This window comes from Grus americana, chromosome 10 (assembly GCF_028858705.1).
Source record: "Grus americana isolate bGruAme1 chromosome 10, bGruAme1.mat, whole genome shotgun sequence".
Taxonomy (NCBI): Eukaryota; Metazoa; Chordata; class Aves; order Gruiformes; family Gruidae; genus Grus; species Grus americana.
This window is the reverse complement of record NC_072861.1, coordinates 3,051,349-3,078,833: the sequence shown is the minus strand read 5'-3', so window position 1 is coordinate 3,078,833 and position 27,485 is coordinate 3,051,349. Positions and strand designations below refer to the sequence as shown.

Here is a 27,485-nt window from a genome sequence, read left to right as displayed (position 1 = left end):
AGCTCGGGGTGCAGTTAAACACAAGGGGGTTTGGGGTTTTTTTTAAAAAAAAAAATAAAATAAAAACAAATTACGCGACGCAACGTGTGACATAGAGCCTATGTGATAGATCACTCTCCCTGAGGATAATTAAGGCTTAATACCGCATATGAACAGTAATAACTCCCCCTCCCCATGGGATTTCTTCATCCTCAGGCGATGACGACAGATTTGGGGAACTTAAAGGCCGGGTTCTAGCGGAGCAGGAAGGCTTTACACTGAAATGGCCGCCCTAGGTCACGAAGAGGCAGCTTTGATTTCCTCGCCGTACAAAGCCGACCTCCGCAGCGCGTTTCGGCCAAGACAAACTCCAGACTCTTTTAGCTTTATTTAATTACCTTCAAGTACCATGAAAGGAAGTCGTTTTACAGGCTAATTTACAACACCCTTATCCTAAACTTTCTTTATTCCCTACGTTAACGACACGGTGGCAATTTTTTTTTTTTTTTTTTTACCCTCGGTGATTGCTGGGCAGAAGAGAACCCGCTGCCCTTTGAAGGGAACGTCACGCTCAAAACTTCAGGAGATATTTTTTTTTTTTTTCTCTCTTGAATTTTTGGCAGCTGAAGCTCACGGTGGTCCGTAACAGTGCCAGGACCCTCCGGCCGGGCTGTCCCTTCCGAGGTCCCTTTGCTTTTCCTCCCAAACCTCAGCGCTTCAGCATTTTCTTAATAAATTGGGGAAAAAAAAAAAAAAAAAGGAAAGAAAAAGCAGAGATTAATTAGCATTGCGGTTTAATCAGCGGTTTCTCTATTGCTTTTTTCGCCGGTGGGGACTTCAAAGCAAGGGGGGGCAGATGTCCCCCCGCTGTCCCCACAAGGCAAGAGCCACTCCGCGGCTGGCAGCAGCTCCCTGCCCAGGGGATGCTCAGCTCCCGGGTCTGTTCCAGATGTCACCGTCATGGGATGACGTCACCGTGCCTTATCCCCGTGCCCGGAGCAGGCGGCTGCCCCCGGGCAGCGATGGGCACAGCAGGGTACCCCCGTCCCCATCCCGTTGAAGCGTCCCCGTCCGCGGGCAGGACGAGCGGAGGTGACTTTGGTGCAAGCGCGCCCCGGGGTCAGGGCTGAGCGTGGAGGTCCCCGTGTTGGCAGTGCCTGTCCCCATCGCAAGAAGTGACAATCAACCGCCAAAAAAACCGCCAGCGTGACTTCTTCCCAGCGGAGAGGCCGCCTGCTTTATTTAGAAAAGCCTCCTCGTTTCCTCTCCGGCGCACACACGCACACGCTCACACGTCTTTCCGGGGTTAACTCACCTAACGCGGGGTCTTCAAAGGTTTAAACCTTTGGGTTCCCCCGGATTTCAGGCTGGCAGGGCTCAGGTTCCTGCCCTTCCATGGCCTCGTTGCTCATTGCCTCGCAAGCCAAGGTCACAGACCCTTCCCCTCCCCTGCACGATCTACGGGATAAAACTCCAAGAACCGAGCGCTCCGGGAGATCCCGGCCATTTCTGGTGGCCTTCAGGGATCTCTGGAGCATCCCATGAAACCCTGGTTGAGGGGAGAGCTTCCGCTGGAGCCCGTTCTCCCGTCACCTGGCAAGAAGAGCTGATCCGATCCCTCTCACCGCGGCGAAGGGAACGGAACCGTTCGCATCCTATTCAAATCAGGCGTCGATGCTGAGAGAGGATCCGCTTAACTTCCGCTGGCTTGTCTGAGGCTGGCTGCTCCTGGGGGATGTTTCATCTCCCTCCTGTCTAATCCACGGAGATGTGTGATATAGCATAAGCTAATATAATAGGTCATGCAAGGATTTACATCTCATTACTGCAGGTTAGAGTCCTGGGAGGAAGGATGAGTCATTCTTACTCGAATATATTTCAGGGATAAGGAACAGTTCAGCCGCCCAAAGAAAAGCAAACGGGAAATCAACCGCCGTGACCACCGGCCCTCCGCCACCTTCGGAGCTCCCTCCCTCTTCCACCTCCGGACGGGACGCCGGCCTCCCTGGGGAGAGCCGAAGGGGCGGGAGGTCCTTTCCTTTGCCTTTCGCTCCGTCCCTGTAAAACCACTTCCCCGGGCTGCAAAGACCAACCTCGTGATCCCCCTCCGCACGGCGCGTCCGGTTCCCGGGGAACGAGCGTCCCCGAGTCCCACCCGCCGCCGGTAATGGCGTGTCGATTTTTCACCTAGCTGCTTTGGCCAGGCGTTTCTGCTCATCAAGAACTGTTTTCTCTTCGTTTCTCAGACAGGGAGGCTACGTGGTAGCTGACCCATCTAACCCAGCTGGAAAAAATCGGTCCTGACTTCAAGTCTCTTGCTGTTAGCGAATGCTCAGATGGAAAGCCGCACTGAGCAAAGCTCCTAGGACCAGCCACATCAGACGTCGGCTCTGAACCGACCCGAAGCTCAAACCTGGGGCGAAATAGCTCTGGGATACAAGCAGGGATGTTTTCCCTTCTCCCTGCCCCTCTTTTCATCCAGTTCGCTGACCGACAGCCAAAACTTCAGGATTTAGCCGTAGGCCCGCAGAGCCTTCGCCGGGACAAATCCCAGCAAATCCAAGCAAAATACGTGATCTTTTTTTTAATTTTTTTTTTTTTTTAATTTTCCTTTTAAGACAAATTTTTGCCCGGTGCTGCCTCGGGCAAGGGGGAAAGGGAGAAGATGGGCTAATCCCTCCTCCCTCTTTCACTTTATTGTTTCACAGCTGTTCCATCATTTTAATCTGCGGAGATTGTCTTTAAATTTCGGAAATGAAATGATTTCCCGCAAGCCGGGATTGGAGTTTGGATCCGCTCTCATTTTTTCATGAGCGGAGAAGAAAAAAAAAAAAAAAGGGAGAAATGTATGTTAAAGCCAGGCTGGCCATCTGGAAGGGAGGTGCGTGTCTGATGCCATTAATTGCTCACTCCCCGAGGCCCACGGTACGGCTGCAGCCACAGGAAAGAGCAGGAGTGGGAGTGGGAGCGGGGGTAGGATGGGAGCCAGGAGAGCTGGAGGGGCTGAGGGAATTACACAACAAAATCGATGCCTGCTCCGTCCTCGACCTCCAACCGATAAACGCCCGGCTCCCTGGGCCGGGGACTGATAGCAGCTTTTATTAGAATTAATTAATATCATTAATCCCACTAGGAAAGAGAGGAACGAAGCTTTTTGGGCGCGCCAGCCCTTAGATCTTCGCAGCTACGAGCGAACAACAGTTGCAAGTGGCGTACGGTACTTCTGCAGGCGGCTCAATCCCGGCTTCTCCTCCAGCAGAGCCAAAGGTTTTGGGGGGGGGGGGGGAGAAAAAAAGTGGGGGGAAAAAAATAAAAGCTGTTTCTGTGGGGTTGCTCCGGCGCAGCCCCTCGGTGGGATAACGAAAAGGGCAGCCCCCACCTTGGCTTCAACCCATCCCCTGTACCCCGGGGGGGTCTTTCCCGGGGCGGGGGGGGGTGGAGGGGGGGAGGCGGGGGGGGGCGGCTCTGCCTTTCGGGGGGGGTGCGGGGGGAGGCGGGGGGAGGCGGGGGGAGGCGGGGGGAGGCGGAGCCGCCGCGCACACACCGGAGCAGTCTGTGCCCCGGTGCCGCAGCCCCGGCAGCCCCGCTCCGCTCCGCACCCCGGCCAGCCCGGCCCCGCCGTGGGCCGTGGGGAGATGCGGCCCCGCTGATCCCCGCCGATCGATCCCCGCCGATCCCCGCCGGCCCGGCCAGCCCGGTTCCCGGGGTACGCGGCTCCGCAGCATCCCGGCTCCTCGGTAACCCGGTATCCTCGGTAACTCGGTACTCCGGTATCCCGGGGAACTCACCTCCACAGCACCCCGGCATCCCGGGAACTCACCTTCACGGCATCCCGGGGAAACTCACCTCCACAGCACCCCGGCACCCCGGGAACTCGTCTCCGCTGATCCCAGCTCCGCGGTGACCCCGTACTCCGGCTCCCCGGGGGCTCACACCCGCAGCACCCCGGCTTCCCCCGAACTCCGTGCTCCCGGCACCGAGCGTACCTCGGCTCCCCGGTACCCAGTTCCTCGGTTCCCCGGGCTCCCCCGCAGCTCAGCATCCCCATCTTCCCCTCTCCTCCGTACCCCAGGACCCCATCTCCCCATTAACCTCAGTTCCCCCAGCACCAGTAACTCCGCACCCCGGCTCCCCGTGCTTCACCGGTCCCCGGGCTCCACGGCCCCCCGAGACCGTGACCATGGCATTCATGGTGAAGAGCATGGTGGGGGGGCAGCTGAAGAACCTGACGGGCGGCCTGGGCGGCGAGGAGAAGAGCGAGGGCGAGAAGACTCCGGCCGAGGCGCAGGGCATGACCCGGGAGGAGTACGAGGAATATCAGCGGCAGCTGGTGGAGGAGAAGTGCGTGAGATCGGCACCGGGTACCGGGATGCGCTGGACCCCCGGGATCCCGACAGGGGATGGGGGCATTCCCTCTGCAGCCCCCCCCCCCCCATCCCATGCATGGGAGGGTTTGGGGGGGACGCAGCGCTGGGGGCGGCAGGGAGTTTAATGAGCCCCCCCCTAATCCCTTAATCCGCTTCCTCGCCCGGGAGATGGATTGTTTTCTCCTTTCAGGCTGTGCTGGGGGTGTAGGGGGGGGGACCGTGGGGAAGAGGGGCTTTGCAGAGGAGATGGGGGGTACTCGGGTTTGGGGGTGCGGGGGGGTAGGGATGCTCAAACCCAGGGACTGGGGGCACCGGCTGGCGGTAACTGCGCTGTGTGGTTCGCAGGATGGAGAGAGATGCCCAGTTTGCCCAGCGCAAGGCGGAGAGGGCCACGTTCAGGTCCCACTTCCGCGACAAGTACAGGCTCCCCAAGGTACGGCCGGGCATGGCGGGACGGACACATGGACACACACACACAGACACACACACGGAGCCAAGCCCCAGCTCAGCCCCCGCGGGGGGGGGGGTCATGGGGGGGGACAGACGAGACCCTTGGCTGGGTGGGGTTTTTGGGCTACGAAGCCCAAGTGCAAATCGGTTCTCCTAAAAAACACCCCACACCCCACCATCCTTCCACCCAAATCTCAGCCCCTTCCCGTCGCCCCCGAGCACCGCGAGCCCCCAGCCCCAAGCAGCGGGACCCCCGACACACACCCTCCGCCTTGCTTGGTCTCCCCCTTCCTCTCTTTTGACCCCTAAATCCAGCCGGATGAGGGAAAGCCGCTTTCACCCTGGACTCCCAACCCCATCGCCGGGAGCGGAGCCGGAGTTACACCTTCCCGGCTGGATTAGCCAGCCCCTCTCCCCAGATTATTTGGCAAAGGTTTCCCAGCTAAACTCTTATTTTGGAACTTCCACCCGATGAGTGATTCACTCGAAACAATTTAATCAAGGCTAATTCAGCCGTTCTTGGAATTGCCACAAGCTCTTCTCCCCCCAAACCCACCCTTTATTCAACAAGAATCTCTCGGTGGTGAAGACTCTAAATTGGAGCCGGGCTAATTTTAGTTCGGAAAGGTCGGCTAAGCCGAGGGATATTGTTCGGATTGTTTGATATTGTTCAGCCAGCCTGGATGCACACCCCACTGCTTCTCACCCCCCCTTTCCATCGCCAGGAAATAAACAGCTGGAGATTTGATTTTGCCCCTGCCAAAAGCGAGAAAAGGCAGAAAAAGAAGAGGTGGAGGGTTTTGGGGTTTTTTTTTTTTTTCCTTTTATTTTTTTCCTCCGGGGGGAAAGGGGCATTCGTTCAGCTCTGGCCCCCCGATCCTTTTGCTGCTTCCTCGTGCTCGAGATGTCCCTTCTAATCTTTCGACGAGTTTCTTCCGCTCATTACTGATCCCGCTTGGCAGCCAGGCTGCCTCTTGCAAAGTCTCCCTGCGGCTCTCCGGCGCAGAGCCGACCCCGATCTCCGATGGGAGCAGTCGTTAACCATACGCGTAGCTTAATTGGGTGCCTAAACCTCCCATGCGAGCTGAAAGCCGATTTATACCGATGCTGGCACACACGGGTTTTCATCTCGGCTCTTGCTGGGTCCGTTGGCGGGTGCCTGGGCTCCGCTCGGCCGCGTTCCCTCCGCGTCGGCATCCTACCGAGAGCGTGAGGATGAGCGTGAGCCCCAGGGACCGACCCACGCGCATCTTAAAATGGGAAAACGGCCCAAAGCTCACGCAGACCCGCTGTGAACCTCGCAGCGCGTGCCCTTAGTGTCGTCCCCCCCCCCCTTCCCCACCTGCAGCATCCCACTCCTGACTTTCTCCCGGCCCGTTTCAGAACGAAACGGATGACAACCAGATCCAGCTGGTGGGAGGTGACGTGGAGCTGCCCAAAGAGCTGGCTAAGATGATCGAGCAGGACAACGAAGAGGAGGAAGAGAAGAATTCGGTTATCGGCCAGCTCAGCAATATCCAGAACCTGGACCTTGATTCCTTGAAAGACAAAGCTTCGGCCACGCTAGAGGACCTGAAGCAATCGGCTGAGAAATGCTCCGTGATGTGACCCGGCCAACCCCCCCCTTTCCCCGTCGACGTGACGGTGGGAGAGAAGGGAGGGGGACGCAGCGAAGGGTCTGGCGGTGGCCGTTGCCTGCAGCGGGGACCCCACTGGTGTCGTCACCCTTACCTCGTGTGAGCCGGGTCCTTCCGAGCCGTGCGAAGCCTCGAGTCCCTGACCCAGATGTCCCTGATGTGTGTGGCTTTCGTTTTTGTTCTCCGGTCTGAGGTTAGAGCAAAGAGCCAGCATGCGTGTGTGTGTGTGTGTGTCCGTGTGTCCCCGTGTCCCCCCCCCCCGACACCGCGCCGTACCCCAACGCCTCCTCCTGTGCCCGGGGCAGCGGGTGTCTGCAGCGAGAGCTGGAAGGGGGGGGGGGGTTTGCAGGGAAGGAAAGCCCCGAGCGACCTTGGAGTGTTATTGAACCACGTCAGCACGGGAAGGAGAAGGCTTTCCAGCGGAACGGTGGCCGTACGCCGTGTCTCTGCCTATGCGTTTCGACCGAGCCTCCTGGAAACGCCAGGGAGGCTCCAACTCGCTTGGCAAGGACGAGGCACGACGAGAAACACGTATGTGCGTGTGTGTGTGTGTGTCCCATACATCCCATACATCCCACGGGAAATAACATCCTGTCCGGGCACGAAACCCCAGCCCCGCTGCCCTCGAGGGTCCCTCGCAGAGGAGTCAGGACCCGCTGTATGATCCAGCGGGAAGGGGGAGCGTTGAGGACCAGAGGGATAAATCCTGACTTGACGCCCGAGAGGAATGAAACCCCCTCCTCAGTGCTCAGCCGAACCCGCCCCGACCCCTCCTCGCAGCGGCGGTGGCGGTGCACCCTCCATCTCCCGGGGTGGGATCCGCTCGTGTCCCTCGTTCCTTCCAGGAGAAGAACAAAGTGATAAGGGAAAAAAAAATCTCCTCCTCCTCCTCCTCTTCCTCCTCCTCCTCCGTCGTGCCGTAGTCGTGTGCTGTGCTCAGCTGTCTCCTACGCCGTCCCCGCGCCGCCGCGCTGTTCTAACCGGTGGAATAAATACCAGGAGATGTCTATGCATTTATTTCTCTCCTCCAGCAGTATTTTCTGAGGAAGGTTTTGGGGTGCCCCGAGGTCTGAGGGGTGCAGAGAGATTAAGCGCATCCCCTTTTACAGTGCGGGGTGGGGGGGACACCCCGGTGGGAGCTCAAGGGAGAAATCTCTTGCAGCATCCCCCGGCAGAAAAAGCGTCGCGCCTGGTTGCGGCGGGGGTATCGCCGTATTTCGTAAGCAAAGGGACGCTACGAGCACCTCTGTGTCAGCAGCCTGGTTGAAAAACAAGCGAAAACTCCAGATTTCACAGAATTTTTTTTTTTTTGGGGGGGGCTATTTTAGTAAAAAAAAAAAAAAAAGCCTTCAGATCGCACCCCAGCTCCCCAGCGCAGTCTCACGGGCACTGCGGGATGTCCGCGGCGCCGCTCCGAGCAAGGACACGTCTCCGCGATAAATACAGGTGTGACTTCACACCTGAGCAGCTCTGGCCTGCGAACATCCCGGCGGGCGGTGGGTTCCTGGAAAGACCTGGCACAGGCTGGGAATTCACTGCCCCAAATCCCGACGGAGCCGATGATTGACCGCGATTCACTTTTGCAGGGGAGGTGGGGGGGGGAAGAGTGGGTCAGCCAGGAGAACGCACGGAAGGGAGCTGAGAATCTGGAATAATAATAATTATTATTCTTTTATTATTATTCTTCTTTTATTTATTATTACTTTATTAATTATTATTACTATTACTGCAGGATCAGGCCATGCCTACCCTAAAGCCCCAGCCGACGGCGAGGCTCGAGCGATAAAACACCCTGCGGGGGAGCGGGATCCCCCCGGCCGGCGCAGACCTGGGGGGGGGTGCTGGGGGACGAACCCCTTCGTTTCATCCCCACCCGTAACCGGCGTAACCCCACCAGGACCCTTTCCCCCACCTTTAATTTTGCACCCACCCGCGGACTCTCCCACGTGCCGCCGCGCAAAAGCCGCGCGAAGCTCGGCGGCTTTATTTTAGGAGGCACCGCGCCCCCCCCCCCCCCCCGGGAGCGCGAAAAGCAAGCGGCACGCGCTCTCCCAGCTCGGCTCCGCGACTTTAAACCTCGGCGTAGAGCGTTTCCCGGCAAAGCGTCCTGAGCTTCGAGGATGCTTCCAGTTTTTGGGCCGGGGCGCTCGTCGAGAGAGGCACCTCGTTCCCCGAGCGTTCCCGGCTGTCTGCACGCCCTACGACCGCTCCGGGCATTAACACACGGGCTAAAAACCTTACAGCAAAGAATGAGTGCGGATTAAAGCAGAAAAAAAAAACCAAACAATTTTTTTTTATTTTTTATTTTTTCCTACACTAGAAACCCCTCTATAATTCCCCAACCTATGGGGCCAGGTTTTTGGGGTGGATTTATCCGAGCAAACCCTTACCGGGCGCTGGCGGATCTCTGCCGAGGTTCCAAATAAATTGCCCCAGGCATGGAGCATCCATCCTGCCGCAGCGTCGCCGCACCGCTGCTCCCGCTACGGGGATTAATCCGGATTAAAGAACCCGGAGGAGAGCCCAGGATTGGCCCCGCACGCTGACACGTCCCCCTCGTGCTTTTAAAAGCGTTTGAACTCGCATCGCCAGGTCGGGGATTGCTCGCTTCGTGCCTCCCTCCCTTCCAGCCCGCTTCGCTTTGCAGAGACTTGCAAAAAAAAACCCACCCAAAAAAAAAAAAACCCCCCACCCAACAAAACCCCCAAAACCCTCCGGATTTGGCCGCGTCTTCGGCAGAGCGTAAAGGCAGATGCGATTATCCGCACCGGCTGCCGCGGCCAGCCGGTTCAGCCGTCCCCGGCGGCTCTGCGCGAGCCACGGGCCGGGGGGAGGGCAGGGGGTTTGAAAGCTCTTTAAAGCCTCAGGATATAATCTCTGCTCGGAAGAAAAAGAATAAAAAAATAAAGACATAAAAAGGCCTTGGCACATCTGCCCCGGGGAAGCTCTCCCAGCAACGACTCGGAGCAGCCGGCGAAGGGCTGAAGAAATCACGTCGGGGGGCAAAAGCAGCCGCAGAAGGAGCTGTGCTGGGGGCCCCCCCCCCCCCAAAAAAAAGATAAATAAAAAAAAATCACCCCATCGTTTCCTCCAGCCCCTCTGCCTTTCCCCCCCACACCTCCCCACCCGCCGTACAAACCTAAAAAAAAAAAAAAAAAAAGTGATTTTTTACGTAACCTTTCGTGTCGTTCTGCCCGATGCTTTACACGCGCGCGTGGAATCGGCGAGACGTGAAGCGAAAACAAGGTCAGACCTTGCTCTGGCTGCCCCGGGGAGCGCGGAGGAGAGGAGGGGGGGACACCACCCCCCCCCCAGCTCCGGTCCCAGGCAGGGGGAGAGGGCTGAGGGCTCCCCAGATCCCTCTGGGCTCTTAAAGCACAAACCCGAGATGGGAGGAGTTGGAGAAATCAAAAGAAACGTTTATTAAAGACAAATAAATTACATTCCCTCGAAATAGAGTAGACTTGGAGAAAAGTCCCTTGCTTTGCAGGACAGGTGGAACTCACCGCCCCAAAAAAGTGACTTCTGCGATTGATTTCTGCTCGTCTCGTTTTATCCGACCGCTATACCCGGCCGAGGAGCGCGGGCTCGCAATCGATCAACGCCCCCGCCGCTAAGCACCGGGAACACCTCGTGACACAAATGAGGGAGGCAGGCGGTACCCGCCGCGCTCCGGTACGACAGAGGTAGTTGCTGCTGGGTGAGAAAAGGCACAGCGGAGGGCAGGAGCAGGCAGCGTTCCCGACCCCCCTGCCTGCTGCCGGCACCAACAGCCTGGAGCTACCGGTGGGGTTTGGTGGGTCTGCCCCTGTCCCACCCCCAAAAGAATTTAGGAGGCGGAAGAAACATCCGGCCTGAAAAGGCGAGAGCCGTACGGGACTGACAGCGGGGATGTTCTGCCGGGATAAAAATCCCCGGCCCGTGGCGAAGGGAATTTGAGTGGAATATCCCACCCGCCGTGGAGGGGGGGCTGCGGCAGCAGATGGAGGACGCGGGGCTGGGAGGGGGCTCTGCCCATCGGGGACCCGTGGGACCCCCCCGTGGGCAGGAGCCTGAGGGCGAGCCCCCCCGGGCGGTTACCCCGACGAAAGCCTCGTCTTCCCTCCGCCGCGCCGACGGCATCTCTTGGCATGGCGGTGCCGGGGAGGGGAGCGGCGTCCCGCCGGCCGGGCGTCACTGCAAGGTACAGGCTGTGGCGGGGAGGGGGGGACACAACACAACACACACACAGGGGACACAACAACACACACACGGGGGACACTCAGTGGGTGCAAACACATTTTGTCACCCGGCCCGGGCGGGTTCCCGCGCAGCGGATGACCCCGTGCTGTGGGAGAGGGGGGGTGCGTGGGGGCGGGAACATCCCCGTAGGGTTATTCCCCACCGCAGCCCCGAGGCGGGACACTTCCCCCGGCCCCTGTCACCAAGCCCCCCCGCCGAGGGACGAGAGGGGACGGAGATGGGGACTCACTGCTCCGGACGGGCTCCGCCAGCGCCTCCTTGCCCATGGACTGCGCCTCCCGCATCTGCCGGGGAAGAGGAGCGTTTTTCGGACCGTCAAACCCCCCAAACATCCCCCAGAGCCCCCCCCAAACCACGCTCCGGAGCCCCCCCTACAAGCAGCCGTACCTTCATGTGATCCTTCAGGTACTCGGCTCGGGCCATCAGGGTCTGGATCTGGCGGAGAGGGAGAGAGAGGAAAAATCCCTTCAAAGCCGCGCCGACGGGGGACGCGCCGCCGTGACGCGCCGCCGTCCCACGCCGCTGTCCCGCGACCGGCACCCACCTCGGCGTGGAGCAGCTCCCGTCGCCTCCCTGCGGGCTCCGCTGCAGGGGGAAGAGGGGTGCGGCTGTTAAGCCGCGGGGCGCAGGATCTGACCCCCGCCGCGGCACCCGCAACTCACCGGCCAGGAGGAGCAGCAGCTCGCCCAGGCTCTGCTGGTAGAGCTCCAGGGTGTCACCGTCGTCTTCGCCTTCCTCCTCCTGCAAGAGAAGCCCAGAGGCCGGGCTGCAGGTGCGGGGGACACACACACACACGACACACCGGCTCCCTCCCCACCTGGGTTTGAGGGGACCCTCCCCCCCCCCAAAAAATGCACGACTCACCTTAGCGATGGCGGCAGAGGCCAACTCCAGCGCAGCACAGAGCCGAGGTTTGTCCTTGGCCATCTCTACAAGGGGACGTTGACTTGGGGAGCACCCTGGGGCGGCACCCTTCAGCCCGAAACCCCGCCGGGTGCCCCCCCCTTCCTGCTCCGCCAACATCGGGGTGGTGGCGGTGGCGGGGGTGGGGGGGGTGTCCCCAAAATCCGCTACCTTTAAGGATCTCTCTGGCCGGGTTCCCTTGCTGCAGGAGGTTCTTGTTGCTGGAGGTGACCAACGCCTTCAGCTCCTCCGCTCGGGAGATGTACTGTCCCACCTGCCCACAGCGGGGTGGGGGGACCCCCGCCATGGGGCACAGGGAACGGGAGAGGGGGGGACACAGATTTTGCCGAGTTAAGCCGGGGGGATGCTGTCCCTCACCTCCCCGGGGGTTTTTTGGCTCACCTTGGCCCGGATGGCTTCTTTTCGGCGAGCATCGCTTTCATCTGCGGGAGAGAGAGACCGAAAACTGGGGGGTAGGGGGGTGGGTGGGGGTGGCCCCCCCCGCTCCAAACGTGCCCAGCACAGCCCAGGACCCACGCAGCCCCCCCGGGGTGGACTCACAGCGCAGAGCCGGCACAAAATACTCCAGGGCTTTGCAGTAAAGGGAGAGGGCGGCGGAGGCGTCCCCGTCCTGATCCTTCTTCACAGCTTCCACCACCAGGTTGGTCTGGGGGACACGAGGCGAGGGGGAGTGCTCAGGGCTCAGCGGCCCCACGGCCCCGGGGACCGGCACCCCAGCACCCCGCTCACCGCCTTGCAGAGGTTCTCGGGGCCAGGGACGTGCTCCATATCCACGAAAGGGTGGGCGAAGAAGCGCTCAAAGGAGATGCGTTTCAAAGGGTCCCTCTCCAAGAGCTGTCCCAGGAGATCCCGGCACTCCGGGGACAGCAGGGGCCGGCTGGGAAGCTGGGGGGGGGGGAAGAAAAAGGGGCTGAGGCCACCGGCCCCGCCGCAGCCCCGGCACGGGGACGGGCTGCGAGATCCCACCCGGTTCCGTCTATGCCCCGCGTTACCTCGATAGCCCGGTCGCTGCGGATCTTCTCCTCCAGCTCGGCGAAGGAGCGGGAGGCGAAGGGCGGCCTCCCAAAAAGCGCTTCTGCGGGGAGGGAAAAGGAGCGGCGGGGGTGGCGGGGGGCAGGATGGAGAGGGGGGAACCGGCCCTGAGCCAAGCCCCGGGTGGGGTCAAAGCAAAAGCCCACCATAAAGGATGACGCCCACCGACCACAGGTCCACCCGGGCATCGTACTGCTGGCGGCAAACCATCTCGGGGGCCATGTAGAGAGGGGACCCCCGCAGAACGTGCTTCTCGTCCCACGGCGACATGTGCTGCGCAAACCCAAAGTCTGCGGGGGAGAGGGCGAGGAGAGATGGAGGTGAGGAGAAGGAACGGCCACCCCCAGCCCCTCGCCGGGGACCTGTCCTGACCTGCCAGCTTCAGCTGGGGGTTCTCCGGGGCGCTCAGGAGGATGTTCTGCGGCTTGAGGTCCAGGTGGGAGATGTTGCGGTCGTGGAGGAACTTGAGGGCGCAGGCTGGGCGGGCAGACAGGCACGTGGCAAGGTCGGGGGGGGGATGGATGCCGCTGTTGTCCTGCCACCCCCCCTCCAAAAATCCCCCGGGAAGGGTGCCGGGCAGGGTGTCCTTACCGAGCTGCTGCAGGAAGATGCGTGACACCTTCTCGGGGAGGATCCTGCGCATCCGGATGAAGCGGGAGAGGTCCCCCCCGGCACAGAACTCCATGATCAGGTAGATGTGGTCGCTGTCCCACTGCGAGGCAAAGGGGGACGACCCCGTCACGCCGCCCCGGCCGGTCCCGCCGCGTATCCCACCCACGCACGGTCCGCCTGGACCGGTTTGGCCGGATCCTGGCACCCAGCCCCAGGGATACAGCCTTGGGGAGCCGGGATGGACCCCAGGGACGCACCCCCAGGTGCCCCCCAGCCCCACCTGGAAGTCCTTGAGTTCCACGATGTGCGGGTGGCGGATGGTCTTCAGGATCTCGATCTCCGTCAGCAGGTTCTCCACCGACGCCCGGTTGAGGCTCCTCTTGCTCACGCACTTGATGGCCACCACCTCACGCGTGTCCCTCTGCCAAGGGGAGCCAACCCCGGAGCGTACCCCCCCACCCCCCCAAAAAACAGCCACCCCGGGGGGCCCGCCCCAGCCTGCCGGAGGGGGTCCCGCGTGGGGAAGGAGCCCCCGGCAAGGGGGTGACAGGAGAGGGGTGACAGGAGGAGGGCGGCCGGTCCCATATAGGGGCTATGGGGCTGGTGCCCTGGGAAAAAGGGGGGTCCCGCGGGGCGGGGGGCCAGATTTGGGGGTGCTGGAGGGGTTCCCCGCAGCAGGCCCGGCCTTACCTTCCTGTAGGCCTTATAGACGGTGGCGTAGGTGCCGGCACCGAGGCGTTCGGTGAGGATGAACTCGTCCAGGCGCGGCGGGGCCCAGCCAGCCCCGGCCATGCCCGTCCCGACCCCGGCACCGGCACCGGCACCGCTTCCGCCTTCCCGGCGAGCCCCGCTCCTGGCCACGCCCCCGCTCCTGGCCACGCCCCCGCTCCTGGCCACGCCCCCGCTCCTGGCCACGCCCCCGCTCCTGGCCACGCCCCCGCTCCTGGCCACGCCCCCGCTCCTGGCCACGCCCCCGCTCCTGGCCACGCCCCCAGCCCGCAGGCAGAATCGAGACTTCGTTTCGCGCACATTTACACTTTTATTATCAATTATTATTTTTTAAACATGAAAAGATCAGACGCCGAGAGGGGGAGGGGGGAACAACTTAATAATAGAGGGGGAAGGGGGTGTAAAGCCACCCGTTTCTGGCTGAGGAGGGTAAGAGGGCACCTGCCAGCGAGGGATGGGGGGTACAAAATGCCACCCCCCGTTGCTGGGTAGGAGGGGACAGCCAGGGGCAATGCAGAAATTAAGTCCTCACAAGTAAAAACCCCCTCCAGCATCCATATGCAGGCAGGGGAAACCGTCCTCATCACGCCTGGTCACAACTGGCACCTGTAGGACATCCCATCTCTGGAGGCAGCTTTGAAAGGTAAACACACATCCAACCAGTTCTTTCCTGGATGAACGGGGGGGGGGGGGGGGAAACCTAAACCACCCCAAAAATAGGTGGGAGGAGGAAGGCAGGGAGGGATTTGTCCCTGGAGATGAATTCATTCATGCTCCTCAGGGCTGGCAGGCTCTCAGGGTTAGCTGGAGAAGGACGTCGCAGGCACGGGGCGGTGGGTGAGCCGGCGTCTTTGGCGCCGCCGCTCTGCAACAGTGGGGCTGGCGAGTCCAACGACAAAAATCAAAATTTCCCTTTCCCCTCCCTCCCCTGCTTGAAGGCCACAGTGAAGACTCTGCCTCCACTGAGCCCTTCTCTCTCCCTGCGGGCCCAGGGCGGTGGGTGCTGGCAGGAGGGCAGAGGAACCCCCCAGGATCCTCCTGGAAGCGGAGGGGAAATCTGCCACGGGGCGGACAAGGAGAAAGAAGTTTTCCCTCCTCTCTAACCCACCCTCTGCTCCCAGGTTTTCCTTCATGCCATGTTACCCCGACTCGTAGGAAGCCAGGTGGTTAAGAAGTCAAAATGCAGCATCGTGTAAGTGTAATAAACCAAAAGTACAGTTTTCACTCTTAAAATTAATGACATAAACTACATGCAAGTTACAAAACCCTCCCCAAAACAGCAGATAATCAAAATCTTCATAGCAAAGGCCAATAGAAGAGACAGTAAAATCGAAAAACCTGCTTCCCCTAGCCTTCCTGCTACGGACAGGGTGAGGGGAGGAAGAGAGACAAACACTTGATATGTCCTGGATAGAGAAATATATTTGCTTCAGAGAATGTCTCCCCTGTCTCCCCGCACCCTAAAACAAGACAGGGAAAACTAATCGTCATAAACGTAGGCCAGCTGAAGCTCAAAAAAAACCCCAAAACAAACCAGATCTCTTCTTATCTGGAGTCGGCATCACAGAGCTAACATGGTACCCCCAAAAAGTGCATCTTTAGGAAAAAAAAAAAAAAAATGAAGGTTGGGGTGATGATGGCAGAGGAAGCAAGGGGGAGGCAGCCCCGGGAAAGGCTAGTTTCCCCGGAAAGCACTCTGTGCAGCTGAGGAGGCCGCCCCAGCGGCTGCATTCTGGAAGCCCCTGTTGGTGAGAATGCCTTGGGAAAACTCTTCCTGGGCCCTTTGGAAACTGGCTCCCGTGCGCCGATACAGGGAATGCACCTGGGAAACAGAAGGAGAAAAATAAATCAGCATGCAGTTGTGGGTTTTCTGCTGACACCTTGCTTTTTTTCTCCCCACTCCTCCTTGGCCCCGTCGCTAACCAGCTCTCTTGGCAGCTGGAGAGGATGGGCTGGAGCCATCGGCTCCATCTCATCCAGCACGCGATGCTGCTCGAGGAGACCCTCATTCGCTGGAAAACGCGGAGCTCTCAGCAAAATGGTGGCTATCAGACCAAAAACTTCCTCTCCCTGCACTGTGATGGTATGGACGCTTAACCTCTGCATTTACATACGCTCACAGGACCTGCGGCTACAAGCATCAGCTATTTCCTTCAAGATATGATTTAGGAGAAAAGGAGGAGGAAGGTATAGAAACAGGACCAGTTCAGCCTGTCCTTGCCTTCCCCAAAGCTGCATTTCTGCCGTTAATCGCAGAAAAGCAACCCTTGTGGGGTCGATCAGAAGGAGGAAGGGGGAGCTTCTGTTCAGGAGCCAGCGGGTAGACGCTGGTTCGGATCCCGCCAGGCTTTGAGAAGTCTCACAACACTGCGGTAGCAGCGGTCGTAAAGCCCTGGATACCCGAACGAAGCGATGGCCTCCTCTGCTCAACCTCAAGCTAAAGGAAGGTGCAGGAAGTTTGATGTCAATGAAATTTGGGACAGCGTCCAAGGAGGTGGCAACCCCAGGATACCCTTGGAGCAGCCCGACCTGCAGATCTGCGATTCGGCCGAGACCTCGCCTCCGAGCGACTCACCTGCTTCAGGAGGAAGAGCGAGAGAACCGCGCACAGCGTGAAGAATCCTGCCACCACCATCATGATAACAGCCACGGCCAGGTTCCCATGCAGCTCGGACAGCGCTGCGATCCATCCGCTGCGAAGGAAGAGAGGAGAGCGGGGTGAGCACGGCGAACATTCGAGCCGTGGGAGGAGAAGAGGCACCGACAGTCACGCAAGAGCCTTTGGGAGGTTACAGGGAAGCGTGAAACCACGGCTGGGGAAACAGGGACCCAGAGCTCATCCAGGCACTTGTTTTGAGGCCAGTTCCCATTATCATTTTTAGAAGCAATCCACCTCTTCACAAAAGAGAATCGGGCTCACCCCACCCGCGTCACAGCCCTGGCCCCCAGCCCACCCCCCCAAAGCAGCAAAATCAACATCCTCGGCGCCGTCAGAGATCAAGTCACTTCCCTGGGCACCTTCTCAGCCAAGTAGTGTAAAGATAGGCTGGGACATCTAAATTGGAAGAGATCCGCTGGCAGATCTGGAGCCTAGACCTACACGTCACCGTGACAGCTCTGCATGGTCAGGGATGTTAAGTGTTGGGAGGGGGAGGAAGAGAAAGGGATGAAGTTAGAATTACAGAAAGGAGAAAAGTGGTTGAAGGGAAGGGGTAGGGCGGATGCTGGGAGTTAGCAGGGCTTGATGTGGGCGAAAATACCGAGATGCCTCACTCAAAACACCCTCCTGGGGGCTGGAGAAGGGAATCTTTCTGACTGCTAAACCGGAGAACCCGTGTGTCACCAAGAGAGAGGGAATCAAGCGAGCCAAAGCGTCCCGTTTGATGTGCTGCACAACTTCTTGCTCATTACAAGGAAGCGGAAAAGGCACACCATGCACTACAGCCAAAAATAAACGCGCTGTCTGGCTTGAGGAAACGTAGCCGAAAGCTCAACGCACGCTCTCCAAAGCCAGACTAAAAACGGAGTGCCCCCTCCCAGTCCCCCATGACTAAAGCAGCTCGCAGGGGAGGGAGCACAAGGACAGCTTTGCCCATGAGCCGTTCTGCAGGCAGCGGGCAAAAATAGACAACAGTTTCGCCGAGCTCATCACCTGAAGGCTCCCCCTCAGGGGAAAACCACTAGCTGTTAACCTTTTCACTGTTCACAGTAACTCGGGAATCTGATCTGCGGCCAACGCAGCAAGGCGAAAAGAAAACCGGTGCTTTCACGGCAGGGAGCAACTGCTGAGAAGAGGCCCACTGGACCCACTCCAGAAGCCCAGAGTCACCCTTCTGTACGATGCCATCAAGAAAGGGCGAGGGTAAAACCCTCTCTGCTTATTTTTTGAAGCACAGCACACCAACACCACGCTCGAGGGAAATTCAGGAAGAGTTTGGGGACAGAATCAGGCTGCTAGCAGCGAAGCTGTACCCAGACTTCCAGTCAGAGATCCCCCACCACAGCCTCCATCAGGGAGGGCTCCGTTTTAACACAAGGCAGATGCGGTCAACACTAGAGGCTCAGCGTCAAGAAGGGATAAGAATTACGTGTTTTAAGCGAGGGGGAAGGCAGCAGGGGAGGCGCGGAAGATTCCACGGGCTCCTTTTGGCACTGGAGGAAAAGGTACGTGCCTTTGCTGGGACTAAGACGGGAAGAGAGACGCGGCCCAGCTGGGATCTGCCAGAGCTGTGTATCAGGCGAGAGAGGAAAACCACAGGAGAAAGAACAGACAGCTCTCAGAAACGGATCCCAAAGCTTCTGACAGTTACAGCCCTGGTGAGGAAAGGCATCCGTGCAGGGCCGTGACACGCGAAGCCAAGCTTACCTGTCTCCCCAGCCAGGAATGCCGACAGCCTGGATGATGTAGATTGCTATTTGGCAGAAGAAGATGAAAAAGAAGACGAAGAAGCTGAAGGAGCTGTCAGACCTGCAGGAGAGATGGCGGCAGGAGTGAAACCCAGGTGCGTGATCCCTGCAAACTCCCTTCTCTAAGAGGGGGGGGAAATCATTTCAGCGAAGCCCTTTCTCTGGGGGAAAGCTGCTAAGGGGAGGTGATTTCAGAGGGAACTCAGGCAGCAATACAACTTGCAGCATGTCCGCCGCGTATCGCAAAACCACCACCCCGCCCAGCGCAGGATGGGGTGAAGGCAGCTTCCTTAAGCTCAACGCAACAGTTTCTCAGCAATTAATGAGGAGTAGGACCCTAGGACTGGCTAGGCTTGGATTTCAAGATGAAAAAGATCCACGATAATCAAGTTCTGTCAGATACTTCTAATATGTTTAGGAACAAGGGGGTTTGATCTATCTAACGATGCAAAAAGCTGGAAAAATCCTGCAGGCAATATATGATTGGAACAGATAAAACCAAAGCTCCTCCCGCTAAAAGATACATCCCAGTTACAGAAGAAAATAGCACTTGCCTGAAAGCCTTGTAAATTGGTCGGTACCAACAGAGAAAGGCACAAGGGGTGAATAAAATAAACCACAGGATCGAGAGACCAAAGTCTACTCCTCTTTCCGTCTGGACTGTGAACCACGCCAGGCAAGCGAGCAGGTTTAGGAGCAGAGTAATCGAATGCACTGTTTGGGATGGGAGAGAGAGAAAAAAAATACATCTATAAATTCTCGGAAGACTCAGACGTCTCTCCAAGCATCCCTAATCTCTCCATGAACACATGGAGCTCTGCAGAAATTAAGGAGCCTTTGGGCCATCTCATTTCCTTCTCTCCCTTGAAAGGGAAACAGAGCTTAACCTAAGAACCTCATCCGATCCTGCTGCTTACAACCAAATCTTAAAACTTTTCAGAGCACCAAAATTGACAGATTTTCTTTTGCACCCGATCTCTGAATTGTGCTATTCCCTGTCTTTCGGAGTCTCAGGAGAGTTCTTAAAGTCTCCATTAAAAACAATCAAATATCTGTTACGAATGAGCTATTCCCAAAGCACTGGAGTCCTTTTACATTTGCCTTCATTAAAAAAAAAAAAAAAAAAGGGTGAAAAGAGACATTATTTTACCCTTGCAGACAACACCTACAGAATGTTACTGCATGTCAAAGCTCAGCATTTCATACAGAATCTTCTTAGAAAGAATTTTTATTGTGGTTCGAGCTATTACTTACACATCCACAAGTAATACAGCATCTTGCATATCCGCTGGTAGTCAGCTGGGATGTCTGCAGAAAAATCCTGATAAAAACACGGCTTGATCGGACACTTCTTGGGGAGAGGCGGCCAGTTGTTTTGCCTCGCTGCGGAAAGGAGAAAGGAGCAGTTCTTCACTTGTTCTTCTCTCATTGAAAGATTCGTTCGCACGCCACAATTTCCAAGCAGCCATTCATTCACACCGACGTTAAAACCTTGGGAGAGGCTAGTTCTTGGCAGGTTTGAGCAGGCAGCGCAGCAGGGAGGCATTAACTCCGCTGGCAGCAGCGAAGCGGACCAGCCCGGTTTGAGGGCTTTCCTCTGTGGGAGGCAGAATTCCCCTGCAACGGCCAAAGGGCCATCGCCGCTCAGCACTACAAGTCCCGATTCCGCCACTTAAAGCCAAGATTGGGGGGAAAAAAATCTTGTTTTGCTGTGGTTAAGAGAGCCTTGAGACTAGGAAAAAAAAGCTTTATTGCTCTTGGTGAAAAGCCTTAACGGAGAAGCATCACACCACAGCTCGCACACGGATACGAAGCTGGTGGCTGAAGAATCTAAGGTGCCCACGTGCAGGTGCCGAGGGTAGAGACCCACCAGAGCTCGTCTCCAGCATCTCATCTCTGAGCTCTTTTCCCACCTTGTAAGCTATGGGATGACTGAGTCCCAAGAGGGTTGCCACAGCTGTGAAGGACTAGAGGAAAGACACGCGGCTCGTAAAAAAAGTTCGCACACTACTCACGATTAATGCTGGCTGCGTTACTCTGCAATTCCCTTTCCTTCTTCTCCAACTCGGCTGCCTTCCTCTCTAGTTCTGCCTGCTGCTGAAGAAGCCCAGCCTGTGCTGCCGCTGCCACGGCCTAAAGTAAGGGGAGAAAGAGGTAAGTCCTTCCCTAACCGAGGCAGCGGCGATACCGCCAGCAAACACACCAGATGCCAAACCGGGAGGGAAGCAAAGGCAAATTCAACAGCAAGGGTCGAGGACAATTTGAAAGCGGAACACCCGTGGCTGATCTGAAACATCTTGAGGCGTTCTGCCTGCCTGCTGGAGGACAAAATCAAGACCGAGATCCCTACCCAGATGCTCCTCTCTCATCCCACGGGAAGACAGGGCTGTCGGGTACTTGCCAGCCAGTTTAAGCAGTGGCTGCAACGTATAGCTAGACTGCATTTACACTCCTGGAACCGAGCGGGACTGAGCAGCCACCAGAATTAAGCTAAAAGCATTGGCAGGAAACATTTCGGTGTTTGCGGAGGGAAGCCAGAGCAAACAGGATACAAGGCAAAACGAGCTCTGCCACCAGAGGGGCAGGGAAAAGGCATAAAAAGAATCGCGTGTATTTATTCCCTACAGTGATCTGCTTCACAAGACAGGTCCAAATGCAAGTTTAAAGATCCCCTGCAGCTCCCCACAGCCAACCCCAGAGAATTCCCTTCCCTTCCTATTCCCGCCGGCCTCCAGAGGCCCACGGGAGCTCCTTCACGCTCTCCAGCCCAGCTCTCGGGAAGGCGGCAGCGAGGGGATGCCGTACCTGGGGAGTGGGCTCCACGGACGTCTGCAGAACAGCAGGCTGCGAGTGGCCCGAGGGCTGCGTGGCTGGCGTCGTCCGCGCTGCATTTGTCTGCACAGAAATCACAAGAAACAAGGCAAAAAATATTACGTATTGCTGCTTTTAGCAAAGAATAGTTTAAGTTTTAGCGCTACTAAAACAGAAAGCACTAGCAGGAAGCAACTCCGCATTTTCAGAAGTTTGTTAGTGCCTTAACGCACCTGAGGATTACAGGTATTAGGCAAAGGAGAAACAAAAAGGGATTTTGATCGGTTGTTTGCACCGCAACTATTGCTTGACCCTGGTTTCCTGTTCTCCTTTTCCCATCTCACACCCGACAGCAGCCAGGAAATAAGAATGAAGTTCTTGCAGCGATCCATCAACGACATCGCCGCTGCAGTTCAGCTCCCAACCCAGAGACCAAACAAATATTGATGCGTCCTGCCACAAAACATCTTCCCCTTCACACTTCACGTAGCTTTACGGCGAGCCAGCAGCGACTTTGAGAGAAGCTGTTCCATGCGAGCGGAGAGCTCCAGCTGAGAGTTCATTAGCACTCCAGTGCAGGAGCAGTCGCTCGCAGCTCGCCACGCGCGCAACTACTGTCGGTGGGGAAATCAGCTGCGAACGCTTCGCGCCCTTTTTTTTTTCTTTTAAGCTGAGCCTACCATGGGACCTTCTACACTGCTAAAACCACCACCAAGTGTAAAGACACGTGACACATACCAGCTGGGAGCTCTCAGTAAAGGGGTTGAATTCGTCCAAGCCACTTTGGCTAGCGTTTGTGAGCTGTGTCACCGAGGGATCCTGAAAAGAGAGAGAGCAAAGACAAATCGGCGTCGGACACAGGTCATCGTTAGCTTAGACGTTGTCCACATTGCCTGCCCTCCATCTGCTTGTTAACTGGGAACAGGATGGGGCAAAACACACCCATGCCACGGGTGAATGGTAAATTCATTGCTGGCAATGAATTTAAATAACCAAGGACATGATCAGCAAGGCAAGATTTGTGGGCAGAAGCGATCTCCTGTTCAGCCAAGGGGTATATTTGAAGAATCACAAACATGTTTTTGGCACAGGAGCCCTTTCTGCAGATTACTACCCCATAGTCCTAATTTCCAAGCACTCAAAGCGGGACACTAATTCATTCGCCCACACTGAGACCGTTGCCGGACACCCCGGATCACCTCCCAAACCTCACTTGCACTGCAAAAACGGGCGAGGATCCACAGAGCGCAGCAGAGCCCCACCAAACCAGTTGCCAGGTACAACTGGTGTTGGCTGATAGGTGTCAGCTGCCACCCCAGGGCATTTGGACCAGCAAGCTGAGATGCCAACAATTACTCTGAAAAGGTAAAACACCCAGGGAAGTTGAGCTGGAGGTGTGACACCGATTCCTTTTGGAGGTTTTTCACCTGTACTCACAGCATCTCCCACTCGTCTCTATCAAATAGTCCAAGTATTTAAAAAAAGGCTCTCTGCACCTCTACTGAAAACGCCTTTCTTCCCTTACCTTAGCTATTTTTATCTTCTCTTTCATACACACTACTTCCCATAAAAAGATCCCTCTTTGATAGCCAGACTTGGACCTCTGGAGTGCTTCTCCCTCGACTAATTACAGAAACAAGGTACTTTTTGAACTCGGAAATCCTACTGCAAGAACAGCCTGGCAATCTGATAGCTGGGTGTGGATAAAAAAAACCCAAAACCAAAACCCAGCATTACAAAGTGGCTTTTAATTCCTCCCTCCCCCAGCAACTCATGTCTTGAGCTCAGTCATTTTAATTTAGTGGTTAATGGGGTAAGAAGCAATTGAAGCTGTGACAAGGTAAGAGTAAGCAATCGAGGCTGACCGAATCAGAAGACATTTGGGTTGTCTGAAACCTTCCGGAGCCATTCCCTGGGGTTTTAGCGCAGCCTTCTGCTGAGCAAGACGCATACGGAACAGTTAATGAGTAACCTCACACATCTCCTCGATAGCAGGCACTCCCTCCGCCAACAGGTCGCACTAGTTTATGAATCACCGTGGGCTGAGGGATCTCGGGCGAGGATTCGGATGCTGCTTGATAAAGTACAACTCCTCAGCCGGGCACGGCAGTGAAAATGGGGAGCACCAGCCAAACCGCCACACTGGAAATAAGGACTGCAAGGATTCGAGGCATGGGTTTTATGTCACTACTTGCTCCTCCGGAGGCTTTAGCTTAACCAGTTTCACAGACGCTGTCATCACAAGCTTATAAATCAGTTAATGCGCGATAGCTGCTGTGCGCTAGCACGATACCCTTTAATCCAGACCAGGCGAGGTCCCAGCCTGACTGAAGTCCAGCAGAAGACAATGGCACAAGGAAGACAAACTCCCTTCATGGTATGGGAAGAAGGAAGTAAAAGCTACCTAACCATCTGAAGAGCTTCAGTAGTCAAACTGGGAGGAAAGCGCTCGGAAATAAGGAGAAACGCTACAACACCGAGGCAAAACTGCTATTTTTTTTTTCTTCCCGTCGCCCACTTCCACTCAAAAAGAAAGCTCCTAAATTAAGCAGAGGCTCACGAAAGGGCAGGCTGCCTGAGCAGGGCAGGAAGAGCAGCACCACCGTTTCACTGCTTCCAGCCGCAGGACAACTCTGTTTCAAAGGGAGACCACCTCTCGTCTTATCACGTGGCTTTAAAAAAAGAAATAAATTACTTCATTAGGCAGCGCGACCAAGGCAAGGCAGCTCGGCTTAACTTGCTATTGTGCAAGCGTGTCTACAATAGATATACGAAGAGAACGGAATTTGCAACAAAGCTGAAGTGTGTTTGGACACGTGTCCCTGTGCCCCGGATGGGGCAGGAAGGAAAACAGCAGCCGTGAAATAAGGGGGGATACAAAGGCACCGGCTTCCGCAAGCCTGGACTACGCAGCGCAAAGGATAAGGAAGCATGAGGAACGCGGAGGAGATGAACGAGAAGTTGCCCACAAGCTTCACATTTTACAGTTGTTTCCTGCAAGTGACGACGCAAAAGGCAGTCGGCCCTCTTGAAACAAGCACAAGCCTGATCCTTTAGGCTGTGAAATGTGGAAACGGGGACTTAATTCAGCCACTCAAGCACGTGAAGCCACGTTACCCAGCTCTCCCTTTCCTCCAAGGAAGTAACGGGAGTCTCCTCTGCTCCCAAGGCCCCACGTGCCTTTCCTTTTGCAGGATTTAGTTGTTCAGACCCCCAGTTAAACAATTCTTCTCAACTTCTTTCCTGCTTCAGAGCTAAGGAAAAGCCTGAGCACCTGAAAGCTCTCTTACTTCTCCAGCTGTTCCACTTAATTTAATATTGATTTAATGAATACGTCCGGCCACAAATTTCATGCTCGCAAGTCAATTATTCGATCGATCTGCAGAATTCCAGTGAACAGATCCCCCACTTGCTGGGTGAACTCCTACACCGTTGTCTAAATATCACAGTAACCGCCCCAAATATCTCCAGCCCCGCGATCAGCCACTGGCGCGGGACCTCAGAGGGCTGCCTGGAAGATGCATTGAGAGATACCTCAAAGATTTTGGTATCGATATCTCTAAAGAGGACGGAAGTTTCCAGCCCTGTCTGAAGCTTGCGTTAAAGTTTTGGAAGTAGCTGCCACTTGTAGCAGGTTACTGAGTAAACGAAGGCAGTTAATCATCTCTTATTAACCAGTTCGAATAAGTCACAGCAAGATGAGCCAGAGGTATTTGTAACGGGATCAAACCACCTTATTTTATACCAAGCTTATTGATCATCACGAACAAAGTCTCCTTTAAAGGCAAAGATCCCCAGTTACGTCAGGATTTGCGGAGTAAGAAGCGCTACGCTGGGATCCGCAACAAGGAAAGACAACCCTGGTGCTCTGCCCAAGAGATAATCATCAGCGCGACAAGGTTGGGAGGGCGGAGACACTTCTAGTCTTTTGGCAAGATCTCCAGAGCACGTGGAAGGGGATGTCGGCACCTGCCGGGCAGGCAAAGCGTTCCCCCAGCCCCGTGCAGCACCGCGCCAGCACGTGGATCCAAACCCCGGCAGGGAACGGGCTTGTTTTATCAGATTTACTAGACCAGGGCAGCGCTGTCCTACATTGCGAGATGCCGTTTTTAAATCAGACAGACAAGGCTTCGAGGCTCTGGGCAGTAGCAGTTGGAAATTCCTCACATCCAGCTGCTGATGACCGGGGGGAGTTTTTCTTCAAAAAACACAGATAAAGGTGAACACAAAACCTCACCCTCCCAAGAGGAGGATATAAAACCTGCCACAAAGACCGGCTGTATCGGCAAAGAGCCAGGGGGCATCCATGACGTACGTCTGTCCTCATTAAAAAGCAAGCCTGACATCAGAGTTACCTGTTGTAAATCGCATCCAATCTTTTTTTTTGTTTAAACAGTGAGTAAAGCACGAGCACGGCCCCGTTCGGTCAGATACCGGGGCAGTATAATGGGTATAAAGCAGCAGAATATTTACTTCCCCAGTGCCAAAGCAATAAATCCCTACAGGAACAGCGACTGTAGGTGTGAGCCACCCCATATTCCCCCCCGCCATGGAAGGAATATTACAGGAACACAATCATCCAAACCCTTCCCGAGCCACACGAGAACACGGTAAAATGACAGTGACATAGCGAAAAGATTTTTTTTTTTTTCCTTCCGATTTCACTTTAATTCCTCAAAACGCTGAGCCCCATCACCAAATAGTTTCACTTTAGCTTGACCACAAAAATCAGAGGTCGGGAAATGAGCCCTTCCTGCAGATTATGTCCCAGCCAAACAACAAAGGTAAAGCAGCATCCGCAGTCGCTCGCTGATAAAAGTCAAAGCCCAGACGCTCGTTTCCACACCGCTGCCACGCAAATCAGGTCCAAGAGGCTGTTCCCGCTCAACTCCCTGCATAAGTGACCCCACGTTTCTGAACACGGAGGTTAATCCCAGAGTGAAAACCCACTGAAAAGGAGACCAAGTCCTTTAGGACCCTTAAAGGGAACCCCACGCTTTGACCCCCTAAGAACCAGAACCAAAAGGTGCAGTTTTACTTTTTGGACTCAGTTTTAAGAACTGATGCTACAGCACGTTAAAAACAGACCCCAAAGAGACCCAGCGGTCGGTCAGACCACCGCATGGCGCAGCCAAGAGACATCCCTCGCCGGGTTATTTTAAATACCTCCACAATTTTAGCTATCCACAAGTGTTTTGGCATCCCCTGAAGCGGGGGGGGGGGGGGGCGGCACCGCTGGGGCTGAGCCCCCCCACTCCTCAAAGCTTGGAGAGGCAGGGGGGCGACTGGGAGCGGGCATGGGGGTGATGTGAGACCCCCTCCTCGAATCGGGGGTGGTGGGGGGGGGGAGAAACGGGAGCGGGAAGGGACCCCAGCGCCTGCGGGCAGAGCCGGGGTGGGCCCGGCTGGGGTACACCGCTCCGGGGGGGGGGGGGGCTGGAGAAGGGGGAGAGGGGACCCCCGGGGCTGGGAGGGACCCCAGACCACGGGCAGAGGGGGATAAGCGAGACCGAGGGAGGGGGGGGGCGACGGCCCCGGTCCTGGGTAGGGGGAGGCCCGGTCCCGGGTGGGGGGTCCAGGCCCCAGCACGCCCCCTCCTAATCCCGCCCCCTCTCCCTGATTGGCCGAGGCGGGGAGAAGCGGCGCCGCCATTGGCCAGCGACGCTTCACTCAATGCCACGTCCCGCCGGCGGCGGGCAGGGGGAAAGAAGGGGTCGCCCGGGCGCGGTACCCACCTGGAAGGGGTTAATGTCCACCGGGTCGGCGAACGGGTTAGTGTCGAAGCCCGACATGGGCGCGATCCCCGCAGCTCCGCTCCGCTCCGAGCTCCCGCCGCCGCCGCCACCACCGCCGCCTCGCCAGGCACTTCCGGGGCAAGCGGGGCGCCTGCGCCGCCAGCCACGTGATCTCAGAGCACACCCCACACCGCGCAGGCTCTTTGACCCCGCCGGGATGGGCGGCTCCCTCGGGGGCGGGGCCTCGTGACGTCACAACGGCGGACACCGCCTATAGCGCGCGGGGGGGGCGGGATTTAACCCTATAGGCGGGGCCGCGCTCTATAGCGGGGGGGGGGCACCTATAGAGCGGCCTGTGCGGGGGGCTGAGGGGGCCGGGTCCTGCGGGGGGTGCCCCTATAGGGCCCATAGCCCGCCCCCTATAGAATATCCGCCTGTAGAATACCCCCCTGTAGAATATCCCCCTATAGAATAATACCCCCTGTAGAATATCCCCCTATAGAATAATACCCCCTATAGAATACCCCCCTATAGAATACCCCCCTATAGCCCCCGCAGAG

The 27,485-nt window shown here is 56.9% G+C and overlaps 3 protein-coding genes across 6 annotated transcripts; 1 reads left to right on the top strand and 2 right to left on the bottom strand.

Moving 5' to 3' along the window:
* The first annotated feature begins 2,981 nt into the window (after positions 1 to 2,981).
* Positions 2,982 to 6,529, top strand: CPLX3 (complexin 3). 3 transcript variants are annotated; one of them, XM_054836886.1, is made up of 4 exons: positions 2,982 to 3,196; positions 4,086 to 4,320; positions 4,692 to 4,779; positions 6,180 to 6,521. In XM_054836886.1, the coding sequence occupies exons 2-4, from the start codon at positions 4,160 to 4,162 to the stop codon at positions 6,402 to 6,404; spliced, it is 474 nt and encodes a 157-aa protein (XP_054692861.1). In that variant the 5' UTR covers positions 2,982 to 3,196; positions 4,086 to 4,159; the 3' UTR covers positions 6,405 to 6,521. The 3 variants fall into 3 exon arrangements, with proteins under 3 accessions (XP_054692861.1, XP_054692862.1, XP_054692860.1); XM_054836887.1 differs by lacking the exon at positions 2,982 to 3,196 and adding an exon at positions 3,506 to 3,716; XM_054836885.1 differs by lacking the exon at positions 2,982 to 3,196 and having other exon boundaries at positions 3,506 to 4,320; positions 6,180 to 6,529.
* A 3,302-nt stretch (positions 6,530 to 9,831) lies between these two features.
* ULK3 (unc-51 like kinase 3) lies at positions 9,832 to 14,098 on the bottom strand. Its single transcript, XM_054837474.1, has 16 exons — positions 13,934 to 14,098; positions 13,524 to 13,664; positions 13,223 to 13,343; positions 13,004 to 13,108; positions 12,778 to 12,921; positions 12,592 to 12,674; positions 12,329 to 12,484; positions 12,140 to 12,245; positions 11,981 to 12,021; positions 11,750 to 11,852; positions 11,540 to 11,604; positions 11,338 to 11,416; positions 11,220 to 11,260; positions 11,063 to 11,110; positions 10,905 to 10,959; positions 9,832 to 10,623 (listed from the first exon to the last, which is right to left on the bottom strand). Exons 1-16 carry the CDS (start codon positions 14,033 to 14,035, stop codon positions 10,607 to 10,609), a joined length of 1,407 nt encoding a protein of 468 aa, XP_054693449.1. The 5' UTR covers positions 14,036 to 14,098; the 3' UTR covers positions 9,832 to 10,606.
* Positions 14,099 to 14,262: 164 nt separating this feature from the next.
* SCAMP2 (secretory carrier membrane protein 2) lies at positions 14,263 to 27,091 on the bottom strand. Of its 2 annotated transcripts, XM_054837022.1 has the most exons (9): positions 26,926 to 27,091; positions 21,929 to 22,009; positions 21,185 to 21,274; positions 20,395 to 20,512; positions 19,634 to 19,762; positions 18,934 to 19,093; positions 18,339 to 18,440; positions 16,548 to 16,665; positions 14,263 to 15,794 (listed from the first exon to the last, which is right to left on the bottom strand). In XM_054837022.1, the coding sequence occupies exons 1-9, from the start codon at positions 26,980 to 26,982 to the stop codon at positions 15,648 to 15,650; spliced, it is 1,002 nt and encodes a 333-aa protein (XP_054692997.1). In that variant the 5' UTR covers positions 26,983 to 27,091; the 3' UTR covers positions 14,263 to 15,647. The 2 variants fall into 2 exon arrangements, with proteins under 2 accessions (XP_054692997.1, XP_054692998.1); XM_054837023.1 differs by lacking the exon at positions 18,339 to 18,440.
* Between the last annotated feature and the right edge of the window lie 394 nt (positions 27,092 to 27,485).

What these genes read in the sequence shown, in the direction of transcription:
- SCAMP2 (XM_054837022.1), bottom strand. Translation starts at nt 26,982, where the DNA reads ATGTCGGGCTTCGACACTAACCCGTTCGCCGACCCGGTGGACATTAAC. An exon ending in TGGACATTAACCCCTTCCAG is followed by an intron (nt 22,010 to 26,925) that starts GTGGGTACCGCG and finishes CTCTCTTTTCAG; the next exon opens with GATCCCTCGGTGACACAGCT. An exon ending in ATTCCTGGCTGGGGAGACAG is followed by an intron (nt 16,666 to 18,338) that starts GTAAGCTTGGCT and finishes CTTCCTTCGCAG; the next exon opens with CGGATGGATCGCAGCGCTGT.
- CPLX3 (XM_054836885.1), top strand. Translation starts at nt 4,160, where the DNA reads ATGGCATTCATGGTGAAGAGCATGGTGGGGGGGCAGCTGAAGAACCTG. An exon ending in CGGCAGCTGGTGGAGGAGAA is followed by an intron (nt 4,321 to 4,691) that starts GTGCGTGAGATC and finishes TGTGGTTCGCAG; the next exon opens with GATGGAGAGAGATGCCCAGT. An exon ending in ACAAGTACAGGCTCCCCAAG is followed by an intron (nt 4,780 to 6,179) that starts GTACGGCCGGGC and finishes GGCCCGTTTCAG; the next exon opens with AACGAAACGGATGACAACCA.
- ULK3 (XM_054837474.1), bottom strand. Translation starts at nt 14,035, where the DNA reads ATGGCCGGGGCTGGCTGGGCCCCGCCGCGCCTGGACGAGTTCATCCTC. An exon ending in GCAGCGACCGGGCTATCGAG is followed by an intron (nt 12,485 to 12,591) that starts GTAACGCGGGGC and finishes CCCCCCCCCCAG; the next exon opens with CTTCCCAGCCGGCCCCTGCT. An exon ending in GGCCAGAGAGATCCTTAAAG is followed by an intron (nt 11,605 to 11,749) that starts GTAGCGGATTTT and finishes GTCCCCTTGTAG; the next exon opens with AGATGGCCAAGGACAAACCT.